The sequence below is a fragment of the Jatropha curcas genome, chromosome 5 (assembly GCF_041381405.1).
Source record: "Jatropha curcas cultivar XTBG-Jc1 chromosome 5, XTBG_Jcur_1.0, whole genome shotgun sequence".
In the NCBI taxonomy this organism is placed as follows: domain Eukaryota; kingdom Viridiplantae; phylum Streptophyta; class Magnoliopsida; order Malpighiales; family Euphorbiaceae; genus Jatropha; species Jatropha curcas.
In genome coordinates this window covers 30,178,679-30,205,669 of record NC_143155.1, presented here as the reverse complement: position 1 = coordinate 30,205,669, position 26,991 = coordinate 30,178,679, and the positions used below count along the sequence as shown (strand labels likewise).

The following is a 26,991-nucleotide window of genomic DNA, read 5'->3' as shown; positions in this document are numbered from 1 at the left end:
TATATATATATAGACATTTTTAATTACTAATTAAGTAAATGATCTTGATTAGCTAATAATTATTTGGTTAATTATCTTTAGTTCTCCCTCCGGTTCCATGTTTCCTTTTAATATGATTCGACGACATGTTCTTGCAGACAAGGCCAATCGCGTAAAGCGAAGCCACCAAGATTTGTTCACAATAATTTATGTTTTAATTAATATAATAATAATATTATTAGTGAGAGTAGTTAATTTAAGATTGTCAAAGTGTTCAAGATATCGTCAAAGATCATTAACCTATATCATTTTGTGATTAAACTTTTCCAACAAGAATCACGTGTAACTTAATTAATTATATCCAATTCCTAAAATAAGAAAGAATTACATTGAACCTAGCATCAGAATTAAGAAAAGTCTTTGACCAATTTTAATTCTTCAGAGTCTGTTAACAATATTAACGACTTTAGCAATGGCTAGCCGTTGTAATAATTATTAGCTTTTAGCCAGTAGTTTAAATTAGAACTGTTCAGTAAAAATAATTGTTTAACTTGAAACGATAAAAAATTATCGAGGTTCAGAGGAAAAAAAACAATGAGTATGATTGTTAAAAAAAATTTAATTAAAAGCTAAACATTAACTAAACTTTAGAGTATTTAATGTTTCACATCAACTTTTAAAAGATATGTTATCAAATATTACAATTAATAAAAATAAAATTTTGACTTAGTCAATACGCTAAAAGCTAAGTCAAAAGTTACCGAATAAGACCTTAGCGAAAAGAGGCATAGAAATTAATATGAGCTATTTGGAGGGTATTCTTAACAAAATAACTTTTCACTTGTTGGTTAGTTTTCAATTAAAATTTTAAAAAATGGATACTTAATTAGAAAAATGGATAAATCAAACTGTAAATTGATTATCAAAGATGAATTAAATTAAAATAAATGGATTTAAGGTGTATTAATTTGTCTTGTATTGATGCAGAGATCATATGATATCCTTATGGCCGTTGATATTAATTAGTATTAATGCTTTTCCCCAAGCAGGGGGATGGCTATAAAGTTGAAAGTAACAGCTCATATACGTATAGCTAAGTGACTATAGGATCTGGGAACAGGGCATTTATGTTTTTTCTTTGTCTGAAAATGACACATTCATGCTGCGGTTGCGACTGTAATTTAATTTAATTTCAGAAACTGTCTGTAAATTCCCTCCTTTTCTTTCTAAATTAAATTTTCTTTCCTTTCCAGTTTCCATTATCCCAAACAGAACCTTAGGTCCCTAGCTAGCCCCCATCCAGGGCTGCACCTAAAACGTAGTAATTAACTTCCGCTGATTTACTATTTTAAAACAGTTGCTGTATTGGATAATTTAATTGTTTCTATTTTTGGCCGTATGTTTCATTAGCTAACACTGTGTTAAGATTCTTGAGTTAGTTTTTCTTGCTTTTGTCTCTTCTTACATCATTTTCTTTCACAGCTTGCATCACTACTGCAAATTATTAGCTTTCAAATCCACCAAAATTAGGCCAACCATGAGGTGTATATAACTCTTGCTTGTGTAGTGGGTTGGTAGAAATGTTAGCTTATTGCTTTAGTTCTCCAAGTTCTTTGTTATCACAAAATGAACCCTACAATTTTTAATTGTTTCACTTAAACCCATAGATCAATAATGCTTCATGTCAACTCCTCCATATCTTTGATCTTTCTCACCTCATATATTCAATTGTATATATATATATATATATGATTTTCTCGTTCCAATTAGTTTTATTAAACCGATCACATGCAATATTTTGATTCAAATGAGAGTATTTCTATAATACACTGAGAAAAAAAAAATAAAATGATAATATTCTCTTTTATTATTAAAAAACTAAGTGGTCTTATCCTATATATTCATGTTCAAAATAATAGATCGTTAAAAAACAAAAGTGGGTCAATTAGAGTTCAATTTTTAATGAATTAAAAATTGTGGGGGAATAATTAATTTGCAATTAAAACCAAACCCTTACATTTGAATATGGGAAAAGAGATGATATTTTGTCCGATCCAAATGTTTGGCCAATAAGTAGAGGAAACGTAAACAAAATTGATTGGAAATGGGATAGGAAGGAGACATTGATGGTGAGGTCAACAGTCACTAATAAAAACATGTATAGATATATATCTATGTAGTGGAATGAATAAGTCTAATGGAAAATAGGGCACTTCGGTTTTCTTAAATTTTGGAAACTTTCATTAAAGATGGGTCCTTTGTACCATAAAATAACTTTAGTTAGATGGTGCTGTCACCTTATTTTGGTACCTATTTACATGTCCACACATCTTGGGAATCTACAACAACAAGTCATCTTGGCAAAATATATATTCCACTTAGATCTTCCTCCATGTAATACATTAATTTTTTTTTTTTTTATCAAGAAAGAAAAAAGAAAAAAAGAGCATAGATAAAGAAAAAGATTAAAAGAAAAAAAAAAAAAAAGAAAGAAAGCTTCCAATAATATCATTGCCATTTGATGCAAATTCAACCTTTGAGTCTCTTTCCACCAAAAATAATTTATAGAAGAGTATCTAAACTTAACATGGTGGGTTATTACTTTAAAGTCAATTCCATTAAAGTTTCAATCTTTTTTAATGAAATTTTGGGTATCTTAATCCAGCTAGCAAGAATGTTTTTTTTTCTTCAGGTCAATTTGCACTAATCAAACCCCGCAAGAAACCCTTCTCCATGGGATAAGTTAAATTGCTATGTATAGTAGTATATATAAAATCAAAAGCATACAGCTAAAGAGAACTGTCATTTTAATTTATGAGCTTTATTGTTTTCATATCTTACAGTGCAGTCAAATTTCCAGGCCCTTTTGTTGTTTCTAGAAGACAAAACAGGAATTTAATGTAATATTTTCTGCTAATCTATCGATCCCAATTAGGACAAACACGAGACTCCCAACATGGAATTCTTGAACTAAATTTAAAAGAACTTCAACTAAGCTATTTACTTTGGTGTTAAAAAATAAATTAAAATTCTCTAATAATACTCCCATATGTAAGGCTCCTCAACCCGGAAACCGGTATCCGCTGTACACAGATGCCATGAAGGAGAATATTGACAAAACCCATTGCTCTTGAGGTCAACACCGTCGATGAATAGATCAGGCAAGTCAAACAATGTATCATCAGATTCTTGTGTATTACTATTATCCATAGCCGAAGTAGTGTTTGTGTTTGATGATATGAGCTGATGAGCTTCAGCTTGAAGTTGAAACTGTGTTGTTTCGGAGAGAGCAGCCTTAGCAGCCGCAGCTTGAATGTCTTTAGGAGATTTGGTGACAGGTCGAGGAAGTTCATGAACCAGTTCGGGGAAATTGAGGTAAGCAGAATTACCTTTGATGGCTAAAGCAGCTACATCGTGAGCTCGAGCAGCCATTTCTGCAGTAGGGTAAGTACCAAGCCATATTCTTGATTTCTTTCTTGGCTCTCTAATTTCAGATACCCATTTCCCCCAACTTCGCATTCTTACGCCTCTATATTTTGGATGCTTATTGTTATTGCGATTAGTTTCATTATGATCAGCACTAGAAGTAGACATCTTTTGCTTTTTCTTACTCTCATTGCCATTTTCCAGTTCTTGAAAGTAAGCCTTTCTTGAGCCTTTATTAGAAGCTGAGGAGGAGGAAGAAGAAGAAGATGAAGAAGGAGAAGAAGAAGAGGAGGAGGAGGAGGTAAGGGAATTTTCTGGAGCATCAATTTCAAGGTTGATATGTTTATCCATGAGAGGAAGCCTAAAGAGAAATGGCTGAGTGATTGGCGCATGAAATAGAGAGAGGAGCTAGGGATAGTAGCTTTTATGATTTTTTTTTTTTAAAAGTTTATAAATTAATTAATTAATTAATTTGTTACTACCCTACTGTCATGTGGCAATTGAATAATTAATTATTTAACATCCATTTGGCCTGTTCCTATTTCCCGTGTCAATTTGTACGTCTTCTTTGTACAAATGACTAATCCTTCTGAACTTTTTTTATGTTTCCTTTCTTTACTTGACCAATGGTAGGCCATCTATGCTTCCTAGCAGCTGTTCCTCCATGGATTTCTCATGAGAATTTGAACTTTTTATAGAAAATTGCATGTTCAGTATAAATTAAGGAGTAATTTAAAATCAAAATGCAGATTTTATAACCTTTTTTTTATTGAATATAAGAGAGCAAATTGGACTTTATTCCTATTTATGATTATATTATATGCCAGAAAAATCATATAAATAAATGGTCGATCAAATCATTTTAAGGATTAGTTTGTTGATATGTCATTTTCAATTTTACCCAATATATTATTTTTGTTACAAAGTGTAATATTTGTATACATTTCTTAATTAAAATAGCGTTGATTGAGCATCACACGTACATTTTTAATTTTAAAAAAATTGATTAATAAAAAGTAAAAAGACCAATTGAAACGTGACTTGTGCCCTTTATTTTGAAGGCAATAATAGAAGAGAGCATAGAAAAAAAAAAAATGAAGTAATTTGAAGCTAGTGAGAACAAGTGGGTGGTTGTATTGGAAGAGAAGAAGAAGACAATCGTTGCAACGCACAAACACATGTATTAATAGTGACATATTATATTAATTGTCCTAAATTTATAATCACCAGATCATATTTGCTTAATTTTTTGTTGAAATATTACCACAACCCTATGCTTTTTAATAACACAGATCACTGTCTTACACATGGCTCACATGGCTAGTGGGTCCAATGCCAGATTTTTTCTACCCGATGCTCCATGCGTCAACCGTGCAAGCTATTCTTCTTCTTCTTCTTCTTTCGTTTTATTTTTCAGTTTCTTTATATGTTTTTATCTCTGCTGTTCGATTTTACAACCTGTGTCATGATTTATAATATTGACCTGTTGGGTTCTAATGCTTCACTCCAAAACTTGCACTTCTTGTTTTTAACTTACATATCAAACTTTTTCGACCCCAATAATTGTATTCATTGGCCGTCCTGTGTTCTTGGAACCATTTCATGGTTATGAGATAAAATGACATAATCAAGATTTTGCATGCATGATTTTCTGATTAAAATACCTCTTTCTGATTAATCATCTTTTTTTTTTTTTTTTTACTACTTCATCATTACCAAGATATAAGTCAATTAAAAAAAAAAAATTCGCCTTTTATCAAATAAAAAAAAAAAGAAAAAGAAAAGAAGTTGCATTCTTCCTCCATTAAATTAAAACTCATGATAACCAGGTAAAATACCAAGAGTGTTTGAAGCAATCAAAGAAAAGATAGACTATACAGGACTAATCATAATGTACCAACTATGACATGTCTTGAAATGGTGGTCCATTTCTTGCCATTTTTGTTGATCGGTCCCTCTGCGCAGTGACTTCATTTTGGGACCTGTAGTGGTTAACTTCAAAGATCCAAAAATCTGAGACAGGGAAGGTGATTTATTGTCTCCTTGTTACCAAATCAACAGAAGCTTTCTGTGTTGTATTTGCGTGTGCCCCTAAAACTTCTAGATATCCTCCTTCTTTCACTCATTGTAGCAAAAATGTACTGACAATAATTTATATTTCTAAACACTCCAAATAAGTTTATGTAATAAATCAAAACCTAACTCTGGGCCACTTATATCCTCTGGCTGTCTCGCACCTTTTCAGCATTTATTTAATTAATTTCCTTCATGCCCTCTCTCTCTCTCTCTCTAGGACTTGTGTTTCTAGCGCGTTGAGCTAAGTCTAATCAAGCTCGTGCCATGTTAGGTTTATAATAGATGTAGGACGAGTTTTTTCTACTCGGACGGACTCTTGTTGATATATATTTAATAGAGTTTGTACTCATAACAGAACGAGATTTGACTTGATTCCTTTGAGAGGTGGAGCAATAATTGATCTTTTCTCATTTTCTAAATTGTCTTATCTTACTTAAATACTTTAATTTATTAATTAGACCATTAATTAAGGATCTAAAATGAATTAAAAAAAATGAATTTCCTCAATCTAGGAAAAACATATAAGAATCTCCAAAGTATATATATCAACAACTCGTTAGCTTATGTGCATTAGTTAAGGAAATTATGTGTATTTTAATTTGGTTTTTTGGCTCTTTCATGACGCCCTTAAATTTTAATATGCGCACGCATAATGCTGCCAAACGAGCTGCCAAGCTTTAGTAGTTATGCTCTTCTAATTAAAAAAAAAAAACAAAGACTTCTTCTTCTTCTTCTTCTTCTTGTATAAAGCCATTTCTCATCCAATCAAGTGGAAAGATTTATGCATCTACCGTAACTTCGGCAGCTTATGGACTTTATTAAGTAAATTATCGAATTCCAAATTCATAAATGAAAATTTCAATTTATTGAAAACAGTAGGTATCAACGACCTTTTTACTGTTATAAAAAAATTGCTAATAGCTAAAAAGAAAAAATGAAAAACCCAAGTATAATATATTCCATAAAACAAAGAATAATTATTCATCTGTCTCTGTATAAAGGTTTTCAAACTCTTTCATGGCAATTTCTCAGCTCTGATTATTCCCCTGTGGAAAGCAGATGTCATTGTCCAAAAACGTTATTGGAGAAGGAAGCTTTTTAAAGACAATGACAAAAACAGATGCAAAGATTAAAACTTTAATTAATCAGAAGGAAACTAGAAACTAACCTGACTTGAGCTGAGCAGAGCGTACCCCACTAAATGTATAATCATATATATTGCAGTGCGGTGGATGGGAGCATTGATTAAATCGTAGAAACGAAAGCCTGGCTGCTATTTATTTAAAGTATTTGTCACCAATTTAACTGTTTCTAATGCTATGTCTCAATCCTTACTCCTGTAGCTGTAGCCTGTAGTTTCACGTTCAGCTATAACCATGTGCTCGAAACAATTTTACCACATAGGTATTGTGCAGAATAAAGATTACGCAATTCATTGAGCAGATAGTTAATTATTATCGCTTTATTACTTGAGTTAATTAAGAAAAAAAAAAAAAAAAGGAGGAGATCTTTGAGCTAAAATTCGAGACTAAAAGAAATAACTTATTTTCTTTTTTATTTAATTTTAATTATTATAATTATATATGTAATTATTTGCTATTCATTTTAATTTTTTTAATTATATATTTAATTACTAAATATTATTTTGTTTAGATAAAAGAAAATATTAAAAGACAGAAAATAACGAAGAAAAATAATAAAACTATGTCATTAAAAAAAAAAATGCAATTTTCTCAATTTACTAATTTTATTTTTCTTCAATTTAAAATTTGAGCCCAAAATACACTGCATATTTTCCTTCCTCACTCTTTTCAAATAAGAGAAAATTCTTTTCTTTACTATTTTCGTCAAATATTTTCTTTCCTACAGAAAGAAAAGAAAATTCCTTTCATATGTTCACACAAATAGGATCAAAATCTTATACTAGTATTTTCCGTCATCAATCATTGGAGAGACGAGTGTTTCCATGTGGCTGCTTTTATATCAAGCAATCCTACACATACTATTTGTGTTAAATCACCGCAATAATCGTTCTTCGATGTCCTCATGTTCAGTGCTATCATGGCCGCTAGGATTTTTATTATAAAATTGCTTTTTCTGTCATTCTGCGGAGCGACATTCTGAAACTCAGATATCAGAACCACACGAGGACGCCCAGTGAATTCACATTCACAGATCAAATAAAATTTCAGATCATTAGGGCAGGCCAAATCATTTCAGATGACCATAAGGCAGCAGAACCCATAAACCAAATAAAACTAAACAAATACCGCTTAATTCAACTCACAAAAGCTTAATTCAACTCACAAAAGCTTGTAACAACCGGAGATAACTAGCACAAAACATAGTTATGTATGGTATGACCTCGTTCGTGGTGTATATGTATATATACGTAAAAGAATATAATAACTAGCTAGTTTTATATGCTAATTCAGTTCTTGGCAATTGGCTGCTCTAGCTATACCATTTGAAACAAAAAGGCAGTCTTTGGATTACTGCTGCGCGCATTGCACGCCTGGCATTGATGGTTCATCATCTTCATCATATGCCTCATAACGCTGCTGATGTTGCTGCCTCATCCGCCTCTTCTCTTCCTCCACCATGTTGACATCATGCAAAATGGTCTCCTCACATTCATCAAGCTCCATCTGAGACAAGTGCTTGCTTGACTTTGGGGAAAGTATGGTCTCTATAGTAAGGCACTGCTCAGGGGAGAGAACCCCAGACTCGGGGAATTCCACATTAAAATGGATATAAAGCTTGCCTCTCATGAAGGGCCTGCCATGGTGAGGCATCCCCTCATCATTGATTACTTTGTATTGACCTGAATTCAAACAATTAAATTAAGAAACCAGGAAAAGGATCTTAATAGTCAATAATGAAATTAAGGAAACACTGGAAATCCACCAAGCAATACCAGGCTTTATGATCTCGCCGGGATTTGATTTGATCAGAAGTTGCCTACCATCAAGATGAGTCAGGGCAAAGTGAAATCCACAAAGAGCCTCTGTTAAAGAAAGGGTATGCTCTACAACAAGATCATCATGCCTCCGCTCAAACTTGGAGTGATCTTTCAGTTGCAATACAAAAACAATGTCTCCGGTAATAGTATCAGGCTGCAAAAGGCAGAAAGAAAGACATAAGATTCTTCACTTCATTAATTACAAGTACACCCAGATCCCTCCAATGTTGCAGAGGAAGAATAAAGAACTATTAATTTCAAACAAACAGTTCAACGTGCCAACATTACACTAACATGTCCTCAACACTAAAGTTGGCTCTGGAGGGAAAATATAAAAGATCTAAACTACATACTTGTAATCAAATGAACATCCAAAACCAAAATCTGTAACTATAAAAGTATTCCTAACCTGTGTCATTTTATTTCCTTGTTTCACACTTTAGACGTTGCATTGCATTCAACATTTGAACAAACAATTTGACAATTACCATTTGAGACAAACAGTTTAATTCAACCAATCTGATAAAGAAAAGCAAAACTAAACCCAACTCAGATACCAAATTAACTTACAGCTTCATCAGCCTGTCCATCAAAAACTATTTTATGGCCATGTTGCATCCCCTTCTCAACATGCACCTCCAGCACCTTCTTTTCTTGAGTTATCTTACTTCCCTTGCATTGTGGGCATTTATCCTTCTCACTGATCATCTCACCTGCACAAAAGAAACAGGCACAATTCAGGAAACTAGAGCCAAAATGAATAAAGAGAAATAAATCTGTTCCATTCAAATACCTGAGCCTCTGCATTCAGCGCAGATAAGTTGCATCTGTTGAATAATTCCTGGTGCAAACTGCCGAGTTGTAATTTTTATTCCTGAACCTTTGCATCCATAACACGTCCCAGAAGCTCCACTCTTCGAACCCTTCCTGAGACATTTATAAAGCACAAAAAGAAACAGATATCAGAAATTCAGTGTTAGCTGTTAGAAAAAAAACACTGCAAATCCCAACAGATGAAACCTTAACCACCAATTTCATCTGAACATGGCGATGGTGACTTCAGCTGATTACATCTTTGTAAAACAAAATGGCACACTTGTCCTACCCAAAACTAATGGAATTAAAACGTAACCAAAAGAACCAAGTTAAGATAAGACCATACCCTCTACATTTGCGACACAAAATATTTCGAGAAAGAGAGAGTTTCTTGGTTGCTCCATTGTACAAGTCCTCCAAGGAAACCTTCAAAGTATGCACTACATCTTCACCTCGTTTCTGCCTTCTTCCTCTTGAGCTGCCACCTCCTGAAAGATTCAGACAATTGTAACTTTCCTATCTAACAGAACAAAATAGAGAAAATAAAGGGGCAATAGAGACAAGAGGAAGAAGGAACAGTAAGCCAGTCGATACCACCAAAAGCTCCTCCACCAAAAATCGATTCAAATATATCAAACGGGTTGTGAACGCCACCACCTCCACCTCCCATTCCGTCTTTAAGTCCATCTTCACCATATTGGTCATAGATTTCTCTTTTCTCTGGATCACCAAGAACATCATATGCATGAGACAGCTCCTTGAACTGAGAAAAGACCAGCTAATGAATGTAAGTAAATAGAGAATAATCACATAATATTATATCAAATGACATTTTCAGATTTTTATTCTGGGAAAAATTGCTTCTCGCGATTTGCATAAAAGCTAATAATAACAAACGGGCAAATAACTAGTCCAAAAAGATTCATAGCATGCAACTGCAACAAAATAACTGAGAATCTACCTTCTCGGGATCTCCACCTTTGTCAGGATGATTCTTTATGGCAGCTTTTTTATAAGCCTTCTTCACTTCATCTTGAGTTGCATTCTTTGAGACACCAAGAATTTCATAATACTTAGTGTCATCACTGTGTCTTCCACCATAACCAAACATGGTTAAATCAGGTTAATGCCTCTGGTACGGATGTAGAAAGTTGGATCAGCAAATTGAACAAAAATCAGCAAAAGTTGATACAAAGCTTGCAAACTCCTTTCTAGCATCATAAATTGACATTTAACAATAGAAGCAGAAAAACTCATAAGAAAGAGAACAACAAATTAAAGCATTTGAAGTGGTAAACCGCACACATAAAAGCAGAGTGAAAACCCCTCAGTTCGAGTGAATATTGCAATCTCCGGAATAAGATGGTTCTGAGAAAAACTCCCAAATAGGTAAGTACTCCAAGCAATAAAGTCATGTTTAGCTTATTTTGCTTTTCTCATGCAATCAAGACCTGTGGGTAATATTATTACAGAAAACGAGCGCCGTTTTGCATCTCAGTAACACAGGAAACGCAATTGAAAGTAGAATCTGTTGTTTTTTTCTCCCCTGAATAGTGAGCATACCAAATTCAATAAAAGAACCAAACTTTCAAAAAGTATACCAAGTAAGGTCATGGCATAAAAACCAAAAGTTATACGAACAATCAAACAGAAAACCAATCAGACAACAGAAACCCTTAATCTCATATCTTTAGAAGAATCAGAAACAGAAACAGCCATTAAAAGGTCCGAAATCAAAACAACGCAAGTAAGCTTTACACATGCGAGCTAAATATGCAAACAGAAGAAACAGTACCGAATCTGAGACTGTATTATCTATAGTAATAATTAAAAGAATCGAAGTCAATTTATGGAATCTCATTAAACTAAATCACAAGGAAGATCTATCTGTATAATATATAAGGAATACAGGTACCAAAAAAATAATTACTCGCTAAATAAAGTACAAAAGAGCGCGACAAACACAATAAGAGAAAATTTTCACAAACAGCGAGAGCGAGAGACACCTTAAAGGAAGGTTGGAGTTCTGATTTCAGTTTGTAGCTTGCACAGAGAGAGGGAGCGCGCGAAAGAGGAATTGTGTACAGTCTCCCGAATATCTCCTCGCAAAGCTCAAAACTGTTTTACCCTCATGTTAAGGATCTTGATGTCTATGCGATTGGGAGTTGATATCGCCAGATTTCTTTTTATTAATTCCACTCCCCTATAAACCGCCTTAGTATTTTGGAAATAGCAAGTCCTATTGTGGAGACTGGAGAGGGAATTCTGGCACGCGTGCCAAGGAATGGTTAAATTGGCGAGTGATCTTGGCCGTCCAGTGTCAAAATTGGACGGTTGATATGGAGTAGCCAAGTTAAGGGCCTAGCGGTATGAACTATGTGGGTAGGTCAGAGTCGATGGCTTGAGTCTTGAGAAATAGTGAGGTGGTCCACACGGTCTGGTCTCATGCTTTCCACTTTCGACAGTTGCATGCTAGGGCCCACTGCCCACTAAGTATTGGCGCTCATACACGGATGGTCGTTCGATAAAAGAGGATCGTGTGTCTTTCAATGGTTTAAACGACCCCGTCGTCCGTCTTCTTTTTGTCTCTACTTTCTTCCGTCTCAAATCTTGAAATAAACAACTAATTAGAATATCGATGTTTCACATTTTTATATTAGGAAAAAATTGTAAAGGGTACACTAAAAAAAAAATGTAAAAACTACAAATTTAATTTCTTAATTTATATAAAAATCAAATTACATATATTTTTGTAAGACAAAAGAATGTGTACGTAAAACAAAAAGAGAAAAAAATTTAAATAAGACAAAAGGAGAAAAAAATTTTAATTAATTAACGTAATTCTAACCTCTGTAAAGAATCCAATGTATATAATTTCAAAATTCATGTATTCTTTTAGCAACTTAAAAACAAGGATATGTTCTTCTGTTCTGCCAAAATTACAATTAATTTATAAATAATCTATATAAAGGTATATTATATATTATATAGAGGATATAGAACTTAAGGAACAATTTTTAATTTGGCATTATATTTAATGATGTTTTTAATTTTTTTTCTCCTCAAACGACATCGTTGAATTTAAAGATAAAAGTACGGATGTCTCTCTTGCGTGCATGTAACAAGAAGTCCATGAACAAAAACTAATTCACAAACGACATATTATTTTCAAACTTTGCAAACTTCCCACAATTGTATGTAGCAAAAGAGTTTTTCTTGTAAAGTCGTTTATGAACCATCGCAATCCTTCACTCTTGCTTATTGAATGAATTTTCCTTGTAATTTTGTTTATGAACCATTCCAATCCTTCGCTCTATAACGCATATATAGACTCTGAATTCCTTCTGTAATTACACAGATCAACACAGTTTTTATCGCCCACAGAAACACAGATTATTTCTAAACACAACATAGTTAGTCTCTTCAATGGAAACATCGAAAGCTTTTATAATTCCCCAAGCTAATGCTGCAAGGTCTCTATTTGATCGCATGATAGATATGGACAGAGGAGTTGAAGAGTCTATAAAAGCCATAGCCTTTTGGATTTGGCTAGAGTCACGAGGTTTTCCAGATATCATTACAGAGCTGTCTTCTCGTGACGATAAGTTCTTGGATTTTATATTTGATGAAGCCAATACTGTTTTGACATCTCTAAAAAAGAACTCCTTTCCACCAAATCTTTTGCGTGTCACTATTACAACCTTAGCAGGACGACGGTTCTTGTCTCCTAGTGTCATTCTCGCCGACAAAGAAAAGGTGTTGGAGAGTATCTTGGAAATCTGTAAGAAAATATGTTTGGTGCTCTTTGAAGATATACTGAATGAGAGAGGCATTGTCATTGATATCGAACAACAGACAAATAAGGGGATAACTGAATACAGCAACAGTAAAGCTAGTGCACCACTAAAATCACCATTACCATCATTAGAATCCAAGTTGAATCCTTTTGCTAAAGAATGGAATCCTACATTAGAGAAAGCACCCGAAGAAGATCGCTGCTTGTTCTTAACTTTTTCAAATGGATATCCTCTCACTGAATATCAAATCACCAACTTTTTTACCCAGTAAGTATATATTCTTGGAAGTATTTCTGCTTTTAAATTAATTCCTAACTATTTGATTATTGATTAAACATAAATGTGAACATGCACGCAGGAAATATGGGCCGTTCGTAGAAAGGGTGTATGTGCATTGGCCAAATCCGAAGAATGGAAAAAAGACATCTCCATTGTTTGGAAAGGTTGTTTTTAGGGCGTCTTTTATACCCATTTTGATTTTAAACGGACAAAATGAAGTAAAGTTCTGGGTTGATGCAAAACCTCTCTGGTGCAAAAGATTTGATCCAGAGAAGAAGAACCGCAGGAATTCTTGAACCCTTTTTTTCCCTGCAATTTATTGTTTTGTGCGAATTCTTTTTTTTTTTTTTTGGTTTGTAATTGAAAAGAGGGGTTGGGCCTTTGGCCCATTGATACTCTAGTTGCTATGATATTTTTGTTCATGGGGTATATGCCATTTTGCATAATCCAAGAAACAAAAAAAAAAAAATTCTCAAACCAGGTTCTTGGAAACCAGAGGGTTTAAGAAGATAATGCTAGACCCGGTCCAAGTCTACCTTAGGTCTTAACGTGAAAATTTGAAAAACCCAATTCTTCATTGACTTTGATTTAGTTAATTATGGTTGCGTTGGCATGTATATCTCTCATGGTGGAAAAATCCATATTTATCAAACATCTGGTTGTTGAGTTGACTAGTTTTATAATAAAATAATAAAATAGATATTAAGGATATAGATAATTGGAAAAGTCTGAAATAATTTTCAGGAAAAGGAAAAAGAAGCGAATCATTTTCCTGGAAAATAAGAATAATAAGAAAATGGAAGGGAATATTAAAAAATGAAGGTCGGTTTACGCTACCTTCATTTCCTAAGAAGTTGCAGTAACTCAACCAAGTATAAACTATAAACTAACCACCACCTTCGTTCAAAAATATTTAATATGTCTTCTTCCTTTGCGTCTGCATCGTAAGTTCTCTACCTATACCAAAGCTATGGGCTACTCCGCCGCAGAGATTACTAGCGGATCAAGACATGAATTCTACCAGAACGTTGTCGTAATGAGGCACGGAGATCGCATCGACAACTTTGACCCGCTTTGGGTTTCCACCGCCGCTAGGCCCTGGGATCCACCGCTAGTAGAAGCTGGTCGGGTCAGGGCATTCTCCACTGGCAACTACCTCAAGTCCCATATCGGCTTTCCAATCCACCGCGTCTTTGTTTCTCCCTTCCTCCGCTGCATTCAGACAGCCTCCGAGGCTGTCTCGGCGCTCTGCGCCGTCAAAGACAACTCCGACGCCGCCATCAGAGACGGAATTGCTATCGGTCCCTCCAAAGTCAAGGTCAGATCACTTGAGCTATGTTCATAATTACGAAGATAAGATTTTTGTATCCGTAATTGCTTTTCAATCGAGGCATTGCATTTTAACAATACTCTGCTAATCGGGTTAAAAGATAATTGAGAAACCAATTGTCTAAGCAGAAATTATACAATTATCAGGTTTCTATCGAGTACGGATTATGTGAGATGATGAACTCGCAAGCCATTAGACATGATTCTGCACCCAAAGATGGGAATTTTGGTTTCATCACTTCTGAGCTTGAAGCCCTGCTGGCTGCTGGGACAGTCGATCATACTGCAGAACCAGTGTATGAAGAGGTGTATATTCTCCCAATCCCACAAGAAAAAAAAAAAAAAAAAAAAAAAAAAGATCTTTTCCATTTTTATTCGTAGAACAGTTGAATCTTTAATGTTTAGATGTAAGAACTTAGGGTGGCAAAAGTATTACCGGTAAATTGGTAATTCATGATTTGAGGGGGCCAAAAAAAAAACGTATTTTTTTTAGATACCTTTAATTTAGGGGGGCCATGGCCACTGGTCTTGGTCCCCCTTCCTCGACCACTGTAGTTGACATTTTTTTCTCTTCCTCGCTGCTTCTTTCCTTTTTTTTTGCTTCAATCTAGTTGCCGCAATGGGAAGAAACAGTGACAGGAACAAGGACCAGATATGAACACGTTTTTAAAGCACTTGCAGATAATTACCCATCTGAGAACCTGCTGCTTGTCACTCATGGTAAGCTTCATTTCTCTTTCCAATTTAATTTCCTTTTAAGACCTAGTTTTTCGTCTTATTTTATTTTATTGCAAAATTAGGGGAAGGAGTTGGAGTTTCAGTTTCTGCATTCATGAAAGATGTAACAGTGTATGAAGTAGAGTACTGTGCATATTCAGTATTAAGAAGGCCAATTTTTAAGGAAGATCAATCCTTTACAACTGGAGAATTTGAAGTTCTTACTAAGAGTGGCATCCAAGTGCTTACTAAGAGCTGAACATTGATTTAACCATAGCACATTCTGCCTATTATTACTGTTGTTCTAATTCTTGATTCACAGATTGTAAGAATTTCCTTTGGTCTTTGGTAATAAGTGAACATTGTTCTGAGAGATGAGAATAAACTATCAGATGAACACAATCTGTCCTAAAACAATTTCATCACAGAATGAATAAACGTACACAGAATTATAAAGGAGCCAAGTGGCATGGTACTATTATACATGTTACATATAGTGGGCACTAGGGTTAGTAAAAAAAATAGCAGTGACAAGAACATGAAAGAAATTAGTTAAAAGTTCCATTTCTTCAAACAAATTGCTAGGGGCTTGGAAGTGGTTCAATGTTGTCAAACATGTCTGTCGGGAAGTCATCGAAGAAAGTATCAGGAGTCACAGGATTCCTTACTTCCCTTCCACCATTCATGCAACTGGAGACCGGATCGAAAAATGGCGGCCCAAGAGAAAGTTGTGCTCCAATTTCAGGAACATCTACTGCTCCAAACACATTGAAAAGATAAGGATCCCCAAGTCTGGCCAGCAATTCCTGGCTTTCTGGTGAGAATGTAAGCTCTGGTTGCTCTTGCTGTTGTGGGATTTGAGGGAAGGGAATTTGCATTTGGGCGTCAACGTCAATTAGATTTGCATCACAGTCAGGCAACTCAGCCTTAATAGCTTCTGCTTGAAATGGATATGGCAAAGGCAACACTCTGACTGGTTCAGGGGCTTCCATATAGCCTGACGAGCACGACTGCGCCTTTGTGGATGATTCTTCCTCTATTGAATAACTCATCATTGGAGTCTTACCATATGGGAAAATTTAAAAAACAAAAGATTTAAATTATCAAAATTTCATAAATTACAAATCGAGGATCATGGTTCTTTTCTTTTATGTATTAGGAAATTCCTTTAACTTATTTCCAATCCAAACAGGAAAATCCTTCAAATTTTCAAAAGCTTTCTATAGTCAATTGATCAAATGCTTTTTATAGTTCACTGAGAACAAAGGAAGACGAATGAAATTTGCATACATGAAAAATATTATTAACCAGAATTAGAATTTAGAAAAGATCTTACCTGCAGATTAGGAACATCACGAAACACAGAAACTTCCTTTCTAGGCTTCCGTGGCTTAGTGTTAGAGGAGGAAGGAGTGGCTGAAGTCTGCAGAATCCTTGCAAGCCTCTTCTGTCTGCTACTCCAAAAATTCTTGACATCATTATCAGTTCGTCCAGGCAAATAAGTCGCTATTTTAGCCCATTTATTTCCAAATTGTGCCTGCAACTCTATCACTACCCTCTCTTCCTCCCCTGAAAACTTGCATCCACTACGCACAATATCAAAATTAACACATGCATTATTAAATTTGTTGGAGAAAATTCCATGATTAAAAATTTTTATGCATAAATTGTTTGAGTATACAGAGTCGCGAAGTAACTAGTTACTTCTTTAAGTTAGGTCTAAGTTTGTTGACCCAACGGAGACGACAGGACTTGCCGGTTCGCTGCAAGAGGCCTTTGGATCGAATGGAGCTCCAATCGCGAGGGCCATATTTCTTGACATGGTTTATTAGAACTTCATCTTCCTCTGCTTTCCATGGCCCTTTCCTTATCTCGTCTCGTTTTGCTTCCATTTCCTGAAGATAAAAGAGACATTCACTTCTTCAATTTCTATTCTTAACTTATTCTCTGGGTTTTTCCTTTTTGATTTTTTGGCAACTGACGGTTAAGGCGGTTACTTCCACTACTCTCCACCATATGCCCACTTTCCCATTTTTTTCTCTGGTTCAAAATTCCTATGAAATTACTCTCATGTCCTTCTATATTTTGAATCCTGGGCGCGAATTTGGATTTGTGTTTGGGCCCAACCAAACCCTAATTGCTGCTCTTTGTTTTTCTCATTTTGTGCCCAAAACTAATCTGGGCTTGGCCAGCATGGCAAAATCCAACGACTCCATTTCTCGATGAATAGAAGCCTCATCTCAATTGGAAGGCAATGAAAAGAAATGAAGCTAAAATAATTTTCTTAATCCCATACCATAAAATGTTTCCAGCATCTACAATTATTACCTTGGATAATTAATTATTTGTTGCTAATAAAAAATGGACATGATGAATCCAAATTCTCCAGGGATACGTAAAATTATCTACCCAAGTAAATAATCAACTAATGTCAAACAGACTGTACACTTGAAAAGGGATCCTATATCAGCAAAATTTCAGCTATCAGTAGTTTACCAGCATCTCCATGGCCTCTATCAGACTCTCTGCTTGCTATAAGGGGCACTGGCAGTGCCTTCAGGAACAATACCATTCGTAGCATCTAACTGGCTTATATCACTTTTTCCATTTGCGACATCTGTTTGATGCGTATGACTAATCAAAGACAATTTATCGCGTAAAGATGGTTTCTCATGAGAATTGGTTTCTTGAGATGTAAGCTCCATATGATGCGGTTTGCCACTGTTACTTGATGTTGACAAGCAATTTAACTGTGATTCTGACATTATCATTCTTCCAACTGAACTTAGATCAGGATTATGTGTCTCCTTATCATCCAACCTGTTTAATGAGGAAACATTATCAGTAGGATAATGGTTGTCAGCATTGCTTCCATTGTCACTTTCTGGTTCTGTCACTGTATTTTCTACGGCTCCTGATGTTGCAACCATGCCTATCACTTGTGGCTCGACAGAGTTGGCTAAAAATACGGAGGCCTTGTCAGATGTATTATCTGCATCTGCTGTGTTGGTAATTACAAGTGGCTCAGAACCATTGTCGCCAACATCATCACAATTAGTGGCACATTTCCCCATAAAATCCACCAGTGATGTAGGAATATCCACAGATGGAAGTTCGGTATCTGCTACACTATCATTTTCAAGCTCAATTTGATCAGTCAAAGCATCATCTTTCAAAGTAGGACCCTTAATACTATCATCTCTGTTCTCCATGAAGACATCATTAATTACAACCTCATCGACAGGAATACAGTTAGATGATTGGTCAACGTCCATCTCGGCACAAGTGGTTTTTTCTCCAATAGGCTCAGCAGAATCACCTGCAACACCTCCGCCAGATACTTCATGTCTGTCCCCACAATCATCTGTGTTATGGAATGATACATCCTTGTCCATCAAATGCCTTCCATCTGCGTCACCTGTCTGCTGCTCAAGAATTTCCACAGCTTGTTTCTGAATTGGATATGCAGTACTATTGCTGCTATCCAAAACAGCCATTGCGTCTAATTGCTTCTGTACAGTAACCGCAAGAGAAACGGCATGATCGCGAATAAGAGAATCGTGGGGTGGGCAATGCAGCATGTCAATCAAGGCCTGGTTGTACTGAGATAGGCTAATAGACGGCTTCCTATACCCTTTGTTGCTGGACATTCTTATAACTTTGAAGACATGCTCACACAGGTTACCCATTTCTGCCCAACTGCAATCACAAAGAGCAAAATTCGATCTAGGGTTCCAAACAACATGAAACCTATCTCGATCAAGCTGGTCAGCAACTCTTGCACATCTACCTTCCATGACAACATCAAGATCTGGAATCTTCAATGCTTTCCGCCAAGCTGTTAAACCACTGTCCCACTCATCTTTCCAGTATCTTGCAAATTCATCCTTCTCTGAGTACTCATCAAGCCAGAAGTATGAATGCACCTTGGTACCCAACTTATCAACTAACCAATCAGCACGCTGATAAACACTGGGATCCTTCTCATTCAGTAACCTCACCTTCAATTGATTGTGGTAAAGTTCGATAGCTGCAGAAGTCTCCTGGCTGGCTAGTGGAAAATTTTTCAATGCATGTGTCCAAAGCCCTGGTACAACATAAGATTTTTAATTTTCTAAAGAATCATAATAAAATATCCCACTATTTCCTAGTCATCCTAGCCACGTTTCAATAAAATACATGCAATTCATTTGATCTTCAATTAAATCCAAGTAGCTATATACACGTGTGTCTATGTGTGAGATTTTGTTGCCACCCAAAACATAGGTTTGATAATGGCATTTAATGATAATAAAGAAAGAAAGAAAGAATGCTTGCACTTCATTTAAGAAGACAATTAGTTATATAAAACAAGAAAAGAAAATGTAACCAACCTAATCTAGGATACCAGACTGCTTTGAAATAATCCATGAAATCAGAGCAATCAACAAAATCTTCCATGAAAACCTCAAATAAATCCACAGATCCAGGGCCTCTGCAAATATCATCTATTGCCTCTCCAAGCCGTTTCCATATCTGGGCACGCATCTGTATTTCTGAGCATCTTCTTAATAAATTTTTATGCCACGCCTGACGGACCCGCCAAAATGATATCAATACAGGGCACTGAAAGACATCCCTGAGAAGAAGGAAGTGAAAATACATAGTACCTAAATTTGGTAAGTAATATCCACATTAAAAATAAAAAGGAAGCTTTTACACCATAAATTATCCTCCAAAGTCTTGCAGCAACAATATACTGTCCCTACCCTCATCAATCTTAACCACTGAAAGCCATATTGAATCAAATTGAAAGTTTAAACTATTCCCCCAATCTGATCCAGCATGTTCACTTTAACTATTCAATATCAATCAAAATGCAAAAATTTAAATATCAACCATTGCATTGCCTACAAAGACACAAAAGAAGCCTCAGGTAGATAATCTGAAAGAATACCCTTGTTCAGCAGTACTCATAAGAATAAAGGTTCTGGGTAGTGCCTGGATGTCAATTGGGGATTGCAATTCCCAAATGTCAATAAAGAATCCGAACATTAAAATCTATAAGCAGGTTAATCCTAACCACAGGTGCTCATCAATCCTAGTAGCAAGAACCTCACGACATTTTTTCCATTAAACAATTACAGAACATCCAAGAGGCATTAACTTATCTATGCTCATATAATATATAAAATCCAAAAGGAAAAATAAAATATAAAAGGCTAGCTGTTTACCTGATAGTAAGGATGTCTGTTGAAGGATCATCCACTATGAACCCAGCCAACTTAAATGTAGGATCTTTTGTACAAACCCTATTGTAAAGTGCCCTCATCCATTTATGGGCATCTGCAGTAGCAAATCTTGGTGTCATTATCCAAGCTACTGGAATGGCCTTCTTGTCTGAGTTGAACACGACTAGGCTGTGAACAGGATACTAAGTAGACAGAAGGCAAGTAGTTAGCATCAAAATATTTAAAAGCCATCTTTAACTGGATTAAGATTATATTAAAAAAAAAAAAGAACAAACCTTCAATTTGTTTGTTCCAAACCTTGAATCAGAAGCCAGAAGACTGAAATTGCCAAAACGGATCATCTGTTGCAGCTGCCACTCTGTTTGAATACCCAATGTCAAAGGATCTGAATCAGAAAAATCCTCATAAAAGAATACATTATTCTGGTGGCATTCAACCCAGAGGCTAATGCTTACTGCATCATCCATGTCCAGTTCATACGTAGAACGGCGGATGCTCCTCTCCTGTCGTCGCACATACCTATGAGTTAGAAGGTCATCACGATTACAGGGACCGCCCTGTTTCTCTACCGATTCATTGTGTCTCTGCATTATGGTCTCCACAGAAACCCCAACATACAGTAAAGAGAGAACACGAAGCCGAAGATCCTCTGAGATGTACGGGGCAAACATGGCTCGTGTTCCTTCAGCCTTCTTGTCCTGTGGGCCATGGCATGGTAACCCTTTCTTATCCACATGCTTGTCCTGATTATATATGATAAGTGCTACCGATGGTTCGGCAATTAATCGCTTCACAATAAAGTGGCAGGTGCACCCTCTTTTAGTATTTGGTCGCCCAGCATTCTTCTTCTTTGGAACATAAACACTCCTACTTGGTCGTACTATGCCGCCTTTCCGATGATCATCAGGGCCAAATGAACACCAATACCTAAAGATTCAAAGCGATCATTAAGGATTAGGTCCTTGTCCTAGTACCACAAAGTTAGAACTGCTAAAAGAATATAGTGGGACTTACAGTATGTACTCAAGAATGCCATCAACCTTCTGCTTGTAAGACGTTTCTGAAGGCCGGCGACGTCTTGCTTCAACATGAAATCTGGTTGGACATTCCTTATTTGCAGATTCACCCCTTACAAAATCATCCACCCTAGCAAAAGGAATAAGGGCAAGTCTATCTATTTTATCGCGCCAACCTTCAATTTTTGACCACACAAGATCAGTAGCAGAAAATTCCAGAGTTGGAGGATTCTGCACGGGAAGAGACAGGATCTCATCCCATCTGGCCATCTGGAATGCATGAACATAAGCCATAAATAATAGTAGCAACAAGAACCATGTAAATACTTCATCAATTAGCAATTCGATTATCAGTCAATTGAAGGCCTACATCTTAGACATCAGTCAGACAGTTACAGACCCAAGGCAAGTTTGATATGCCAACAATCAAATGAAATATGATGTAATAAGAATGCACTTTAGTTCAACATTACACAACATTAAGGCATTCAAAAATCACCCAAGTTCAATGAACGTGGATTGAAATTTCCCAACATATATTATATAAACTTAGAACAAATCACAAAATCAATAGTATATTGGATTATAATAACTCCTGACATTCGATCATTGAAAAAAAAAAAATTCAACTGTAACTTCACATATGCATAAAAACTATCATAGAGAAATTGCAGTAAAATTTTTTAAAAAAAAAAAAATGGAATCATAAAACTTTGGCAGGCCGCTATTTGAAGAAAAATCTGCTCAATCCTTAACGTGATCTTATGCCCTTAAATATTCCAGTTTTGAGCTTCAGCACATGTTATACAAAACCAATTGCTCATTTTCAAATGTAGAATAATAAACAGTGCAAGATATAAAAGGGGCCAAACTAATAATAAGAGGGAAAGTTACTTTGACGAAATTTCGCATGAAGTAGCTCATATTCAAATTCGCCACATTGAAAAGCTAATTAAAGACTATGAACAATATTTCTACCACCACATACATGGAGAAACGGCAACAAATGCGTTAATTTTCCATGTAATCAAAAGTTAATCAAGTAACCAGTCAAAACTACTCAGCTGACAGCGAAAATAGTGAGAAGTATCCGACTACAAGGGAGAAAACAATTTTTTTTCTTTATCTTCCTTGCATCTTCTCAGTACTCAAACGGAAACAAACGGTTATTCATGTGATGGCAAGCATATATAAGTACAGAGAAACTTACCAGAAGGAAAGAGAGCTCTGGTTGCGGCAAGGACAGAACGGCGGCAGAAACTGGAAGAATTGAAAATAGCGAAAGAAAGTGATAAAAGAGAGGAAATTTTGTATTTACTGTAGATGAAATTATGAATTAAATTTTCTTCCCTCGCTAAGCTCGGTCGGTTCCTCTGCTATCTTTTGCTTCTATCTGAAGCACAAGAAGGGCAGCTCCTCCTCTTTCTTTCTGGTTTTGAGGGTACTGAACGAAATTTGATGGAGGCCTACCTACTAACGGGCCAAATTTTAAGGAGAGGGCCCAACATCTAAGATTTCTTGTACGTGCGGTTTTCTAACGGCACGTGTCTGTAATAAAACCCCAAATTGTGCGTTCGTGCTATTGGGTTTTTGGGTTCACCGGTTTGCCTGACCGTAGTTGTCTCTCCCTCTCTGAAATTCTGATTTCTCGTTCTTGAATATCTCACTGTTTTTAATATCTGTTAATTCTCTGTTTGATTGGTTAAAGACCTTATTAAATCTAAGCCCTTGAGCTGTGTAAGCAGAAGGGTTTCAGTTGTTCGTTGAGGTTGGGAGTTTCTTTTAAATATATATAGTTATTTGAAGATGCAACATATTAGAAGATCAGCAATGTCGCTTAGGGGTAGATGCAGTTGTCTCTTGGAATACCAAAATGGGTTGTCTTCATATTTGGAGCGGAAGCATATGAGGGGTTTATCTGATGCGGGTTTGGCGGCTCTTTCATCATCGTCCACGGCTACACAGAGAATTACAGTTGGTAATTCGACTAAAAGGGTACGGTTCTTTTGATTTTTTTTTTTTCCTCTAGTAGCGTCCCTGTCTTTTGCAAAGAGTCTTTCTTGCTTGTGTTGCGTGTATTTGCAGTAGCAGTTGGTGACTTTATAACGCTCTTTTAGGAGTCTGCTTTCATTTAGATTAACTCTACACAGAGTATTGCTTGATGTACATTGCTCAGCGACATTGAGATTTTTAACCCTCCTGAAATCCTTGTGCCTGAAATCTTTCGACCTTTTAGTTTCTAATAAAACTCCCTTCCTCATCTCTTCACTATATCCTCAAACTATGACATTTCTTCGAAAAAATAAATCCGACTGGTGTCAAAGTAACCTTTTCTTATGCAATAATGCTCATATGAAGTATGGTACTTGAATTTGATGTATGGACATTCAATGTTGAGTTACTTTCTGGTGTTGATACAGTTGCCAGTGTCATTTGAGTCTGGTTATGTGAGCCAATCAACTTCTGCTGCCAGCCATACCTCTAAGGTGAGGTAATCTGCAATTTTTGCACTCCCATTTTTCTTAACACATAACTATGTGCTGATTTTTCTTTGTTCATTTTGTTCTGCAGGAGATACTTCAAGCTACGGGTTAGTGAATTCTACATTATTTGCATTAATTGGATTATGGCTCTGCCGTTTGATTTGCAGCGTAAAGAAATTATTTATTTTCTACCAGATTCTTCTTTTACAGTTTTCTCATTCTTTGTGTTAGATGCTTTTTAAATGGTGGCCTTCTTGCTTGTCAAAGACGCTAGACTTATTTAACTATTATTAGTTTTTCCATTTTCTCTAAGCCAAATTCAGTATCCTCTCCTTTTGAGAGAAAAGGAACTTCATTAACTCCTGCCCCCTTCTGGCTTTTATTTAGATTCTTCCCATTTACTTTCAAAAATAAAAAGAATTATATGTTCCCTGCTCTCTTAGTTGTATTTGTTTTGCTTTTTTATTCATTTCATGCTTTATTTTATGTATCCCGTCATCGGCCTTCATGCTGCATGCTATAATCCATTTTGTTAATCTGTATGATTTCCACGTTGCAGTATGCCTAATAAACTTGTACGTTTTCCAGCTGAATCTTGTGTGTGATGTTTATTATTTAGCTTTTAAAATTTTCTTTTTCTTAATTCTCTGTCAAGATGTATGTCAGTCCTAAGTTTTGAAATTGTGCCGCAATCAAGGTGCATATGAAACAGCATCTAATTAATCATGCTACACACTCTTTTATCCTTTGTATAAGTTAAGTTAAACAACCACTTCAGGCAAAAGATCGTGGAGAAACTAGTCTAAGATAGACCCTTTGGATGCTGGAGCCCAGTAAGCAGCCTGTTTGAAGGTGTCACCACCTTCAAGATAGAAAAGATTAATAACTATACAAGTTGAATAAGATACATATGTTTACCAAACGGTTCATATTAGCTTTTAGTTTCAAGCATACAAATCCACTAATTGCTGAGGTAGTTAGAGAGTAGAATTGTGCCTGTAAGTGTTTCTCTTTTCACAAATTATTTCTGACAATAGTGTTTGGCAGGAAAAGCGGTTCTCTGTGGGGGGTGCCATGGTAAAGAATGCCTAGTTGGTCTTGGTTCAAAATTCCCGCCCTTGAAAATGCATGGAGCAAGCACCATTAATCCTAGCTTTGCTAGATCATTTGCATCAAAAGCTTCAAAGCAAACAGGAAAAAAAGAATCTGAGGTTTGAATTCACTGTTCTTATATTTATGTTGCACATCTTAGTGGGTTCACACAGTTAGTGCTGTCATTATTTTATCTATATGATTGATCCAGATCTCTGAATCAACCATTACATGAAGGTGTTAAATGATAGATGTGAATTTCAGACCTTTCTATAAAACCAGTCACTTTCTAGGTGGCCCTAGATTTTTTACTTGTTCACAATTCATTGCGAAATAAAATCTGTCTTTTTATATGAAATTATGAAAATTCTTTTGTCTGACAATTGAATTAAGTTGTCAAGCATAAAAACATTTCATTCTGACTTGAAAATGTTTCACTGTTTTTCCTTCATAGCTTCTTTTTTTGTTTCCGGATTTTTACTTTTAGTCTGTCATCTAATATTCTAAACTTGTTATTGTACTCTACTTTCATGAACAGACTAGAAAAGAGGTATCTACTGTTGAGGATCCCTTTGATGCTCCTACATATAATATTCCAGAGAAGCCTGTGACATTTGTTGAGGGGGCATCCTACAGTGTTATAATTCTTGCAGGACTTGGAGTTGCAGCTGCTGCAGGTTATGCTGTTTTCAAGGAACTGATATTTGAACCAAAAGAGTAAGACTTTAGTTTCTCTAATTAAATTCGATGCATTACAGATTTAACTTCTTCTGTGATTCTGCCATGATACGAGATGTGGTCTATCGTAGGTACAAAATCTTTAACAAAGCTCTTAAAAGGGTACAAGATGATGCTCAGGTTTGTGAAAAGCAATAAATATTTTTCCGATAAAGTACCATGGTACTACCAACAACCATGGTTGGTTTTTTTATTGCAATTCTGGGATTGAAGTTGGGAGTTCTCTTTCTGTGTGTCAGGTCAGGGTGAGGATAGGATCCCCTATTACAGGTTATGGTCAAGAAAGTCGAAATCGCGCTGCTCGACAACGTATCCCCAATAAGGTCTACACTGATGAAGATGGCGTAGAACATGTTCTGGTAACTTCTTAAACAACACTATGGCAATATATATATTTGCTCTCATATTAGAGAGGATCTAAGGCAGGAAAAAAAAATCACTTCTCCCCTTCAATGAGGGAAAAGAAATGTACAATAGCTAATTGAAACTGAAGATATTTCTTTGAGGTGCAACTCACGTTTTACCTAATTGAATGTAGGTTAATTTTTATATTCGTGGACCGCATGGAGCTGGGAAAGTTTCTGCAGAGATGTTTAAAGACAAGGTGGATAAGCAATGGAAGTATACATACTTAATTGTTCAGATCATGCAACCTTCCCAATCGCAATTGATTCTCGAGTCCTATATGCCAGCCCCTGCCCCGGTGCCTGCATAAATTGTTCCCAAGCTTAGAAAGGTTGCTGTCTGTGTACCGAGTTATTGCGAAGCATATCAATGACCAATATCGTCAACAACAATCAAGCAAAATTTCTGAATTTTTTTGTATAAATAAATTGTCCTCTCAGTTTTTGACCTGTGTTAGCTGGTGGAAATGAATTTATTTTCAAAGATGTCTGGAATTTTGACTATCTGATCAATTTTGCATAAGAATCAAGAAGCAGGCCTGTTGGATCAGGCCTGTTGGATCATTGTGGATTTCTTTTTTTTTTTTAACTTTGGTTTATTTAAAACTGATGGTGGATCTTTGATCAATATGGAAATTACAAGAAA

General features: G+C 35.7%; 7 protein-coding genes across 8 annotated transcripts; 3 read left to right on the top strand and 4 right to left on the bottom strand.

Annotated features, from left to right (window-relative positions):
• Positions 1 to 2,769: 2,769 nt before the first annotated feature.
• On the bottom strand, positions 2,770 to 3,826 carry LOC105643210 (Integrase-type DNA-binding superfamily protein). The gene has a single exon (XM_012228292.3). The coding sequence runs from the start codon at positions 3,754 to 3,756 to the stop codon at positions 3,013 to 3,015; it is 744 nt and encodes a 247-aa protein (XP_012083682.1). The 5' UTR covers positions 3,757 to 3,826; the 3' UTR covers positions 2,770 to 3,012.
• A 3,908-nt stretch (positions 3,827 to 7,734) lies between these two features.
• On the bottom strand, positions 7,735 to 11,425 carry LOC105643208 (dnaJ protein homolog 2). 2 transcript variants are annotated; one of them, XM_012228290.4, is made up of 8 exons: positions 11,266 to 11,425; positions 10,221 to 10,391; positions 9,854 to 10,022; positions 9,606 to 9,747; positions 9,237 to 9,370; positions 9,014 to 9,156; positions 8,399 to 8,597; positions 7,735 to 8,305 (listed from the first exon to the last, which is right to left on the bottom strand). In XM_012228290.4, the coding sequence occupies exons 2-8, from the start codon at positions 10,368 to 10,370 to the stop codon at positions 7,974 to 7,976; spliced, it is 1,269 nt and encodes a 422-aa protein (XP_012083680.1). In that variant the 5' UTR covers positions 10,371 to 10,391; positions 11,266 to 11,425; the 3' UTR covers positions 7,735 to 7,973. The 2 variants fall into 2 exon arrangements, with proteins under 2 accessions (XP_012083680.1, XP_020538514.1); XM_020682855.3 differs by lacking the exon at positions 11,266 to 11,425 and having other exon boundaries at positions 10,221 to 10,407.
• A 1,260-nt stretch (positions 11,426 to 12,685) lies between these two features.
• Positions 12,686 to 13,631, top strand: LOC105643369 (uncharacterized). Its single transcript, XM_012228466.1, has 2 exons — positions 12,686 to 13,323; positions 13,415 to 13,631. Exons 1-2 carry the CDS (start codon positions 12,686 to 12,688, stop codon positions 13,629 to 13,631), a joined length of 855 nt encoding a protein of 284 aa, XP_012083856.1.
• A 464-nt stretch (positions 13,632 to 14,095) lies between these two features.
• Positions 14,096 to 15,783, top strand: LOC105643207 (Phosphoglycerate mutase family protein). The gene is made up of 4 exons (XM_012228289.4): positions 14,096 to 14,653; positions 14,812 to 14,970; positions 15,276 to 15,384; positions 15,465 to 15,783. Exons 1-4 carry the CDS (start codon positions 14,306 to 14,308, stop codon positions 15,638 to 15,640), a joined length of 792 nt encoding a protein of 263 aa, XP_012083679.1. The 5' UTR covers positions 14,096 to 14,305; the 3' UTR covers positions 15,641 to 15,783.
• A 179-nt stretch (positions 15,784 to 15,962) lies between these two features.
• Positions 15,963 to 17,273, bottom strand: DUO1 (myb-like HTH transcriptional regulator family protein). Its single transcript, NM_001319929.1, has 3 exons — positions 17,086 to 17,273; positions 16,718 to 16,967; positions 15,963 to 16,442 (listed from the first exon to the last, which is right to left on the bottom strand). The coding sequence occupies exons 1-3, from the start codon at positions 17,271 to 17,273 to the stop codon at positions 15,963 to 15,965; spliced, it is 918 nt and encodes a 305-aa protein (NP_001306858.1).
• A 373-nt stretch (positions 17,274 to 17,646) lies between these two features.
• LOC105643205 (uncharacterized) lies at positions 17,647 to 23,065 on the bottom strand. Its single transcript, XM_012228287.4, has 6 exons — positions 22,839 to 23,065; positions 21,627 to 21,898; positions 20,888 to 21,539; positions 20,595 to 20,794; positions 19,755 to 19,999; positions 17,647 to 19,468 (listed from the first exon to the last, which is right to left on the bottom strand). Exons 2-6 carry the CDS (start codon positions 21,896 to 21,898, stop codon positions 17,898 to 17,900), a joined length of 2,940 nt encoding a protein of 979 aa, XP_012083677.1. The 5' UTR covers positions 22,839 to 23,065; the 3' UTR covers positions 17,647 to 17,897.
• Positions 23,066 to 23,230: 165 nt separating this feature from the next.
• Positions 23,231 to 26,909, top strand: SD3 (import inner membrane translocase subunit). The gene is made up of 8 exons (XM_012228286.3): positions 23,231 to 23,623; positions 24,049 to 24,114; positions 24,200 to 24,218; positions 25,159 to 25,322; positions 25,742 to 25,920; positions 26,013 to 26,061; positions 26,181 to 26,300; positions 26,480 to 26,909. Exons 1-8 carry the CDS (start codon positions 23,435 to 23,437, stop codon positions 26,654 to 26,656), a joined length of 963 nt encoding a protein of 320 aa, XP_012083676.1. The 5' UTR covers positions 23,231 to 23,434; the 3' UTR covers positions 26,657 to 26,909.
• The last annotated feature ends 82 nt before the right edge of the window (positions 26,910 to 26,991 follow it).

What these genes read in the sequence shown, in the direction of transcription:
- LOC105643208 (XM_012228290.4), bottom strand. Translation starts at nt 10,370, where the DNA reads ATGTTTGGTTATGGTGGAAGACACAGTGATGACACTAAGTATTATGAA. An exon ending in AAGGTGGAGATCCCGAGAAG is followed by an intron (nt 10,023 to 10,220) that starts GTAGATTCTCAG and finishes GTCTTTTCTCAG; the next exon opens with TTCAAGGAGCTGTCTCATGC. An exon ending in CGGCGAGATCATAAAGCCTG is followed by an intron (nt 8,306 to 8,398) that starts GTATTGCTTGGT and finishes GTTTGAATTCAG; the next exon opens with GTCAATACAAAGTAATCAAT.
- LOC105643205 (XM_012228287.4), bottom strand. Translation starts at nt 21,898, where the DNA reads ATGGCCAGATGGGATGAGATCCTGTCTCTTCCCGTGCAGAATCCTCCA. An exon ending in ACAGACATCCTTACTATCAG is followed by an intron (nt 20,000 to 20,594) that starts GTAAACAGCTAG and finishes CCTTCTTCTCAG; the next exon opens with GGATGTCTTTCAGTGCCCTG. An exon ending in AGTCTGGTATCCTAGATTAG is followed by an intron (nt 19,469 to 19,754) that starts GTTGGTTACATT and finishes ATGTTGTACCAG; the next exon opens with GGCTTTGGACACATGCATTG.
- DUO1 (NM_001319929.1), bottom strand. Translation starts at nt 17,273, where the DNA reads ATGGAAGCAAAACGAGACGAGATAAGGAAAGGGCCATGGAAAGCAGAG. An exon ending in CTTAGACCTAACTTAAAGAA is followed by an intron (nt 16,968 to 17,085) that starts GTAACTAGTTAC and finishes TATTGTGCGTAG; the next exon opens with TGGATGCAAGTTTTCAGGGG. An exon ending in GTGATGTTCCTAATCTGCAG is followed by an intron (nt 16,443 to 16,717) that starts GTAAGATCTTTT and finishes CCATATGGTAAG; the next exon opens with ACTCCAATGATGAGTTATTC.
- LOC105643210 (XM_012228292.3), bottom strand. Translation starts at nt 3,756, where the DNA reads ATGGATAAACATATCAACCTTGAAATTGATGCTCCAGAAAATTCCCTT.
- LOC105643369 (XM_012228466.1), top strand. Translation starts at nt 12,686, where the DNA reads ATGGAAACATCGAAAGCTTTTATAATTCCCCAAGCTAATGCTGCAAGG. An exon ending in ATCACCAACTTTTTTACCCA is followed by an intron (nt 13,324 to 13,414) that starts GTAAGTATATAT and finishes ACATGCACGCAG; the next exon opens with GAAATATGGGCCGTTCGTAG.
- LOC105643207 (XM_012228289.4), top strand. Translation starts at nt 14,306, where the DNA reads ATGGGCTACTCCGCCGCAGAGATTACTAGCGGATCAAGACATGAATTC. An exon ending in TCGGTCCCTCCAAAGTCAAG is followed by an intron (nt 14,654 to 14,811) that starts GTCAGATCACTT and finishes TACAATTATCAG; the next exon opens with GTTTCTATCGAGTACGGATT. An exon ending in CCTGCTGCTTGTCACTCATG is followed by an intron (nt 15,385 to 15,464) that starts GTAAGCTTCATT and finishes TTGCAAAATTAG; the next exon opens with GGGAAGGAGTTGGAGTTTCA.
- SD3 (XM_012228286.3), top strand. Translation starts at nt 23,435, where the DNA reads ATGCAACATATTAGAAGATCAGCAATGTCGCTTAGGGGTAGATGCAGT. An exon ending in CAGGAAAAAAAGAATCTGAG is followed by an intron (nt 25,323 to 25,741) that starts GTTTGAATTCAC and finishes TTTCATGAACAG; the next exon opens with ACTAGAAAAGAGGTATCTAC. An exon ending in GGGTACAAGATGATGCTCAG is followed by an intron (nt 26,062 to 26,180) that starts GTTTGTGAAAAG and finishes TCTGTGTGTCAG; the next exon opens with GTCAGGGTGAGGATAGGATC.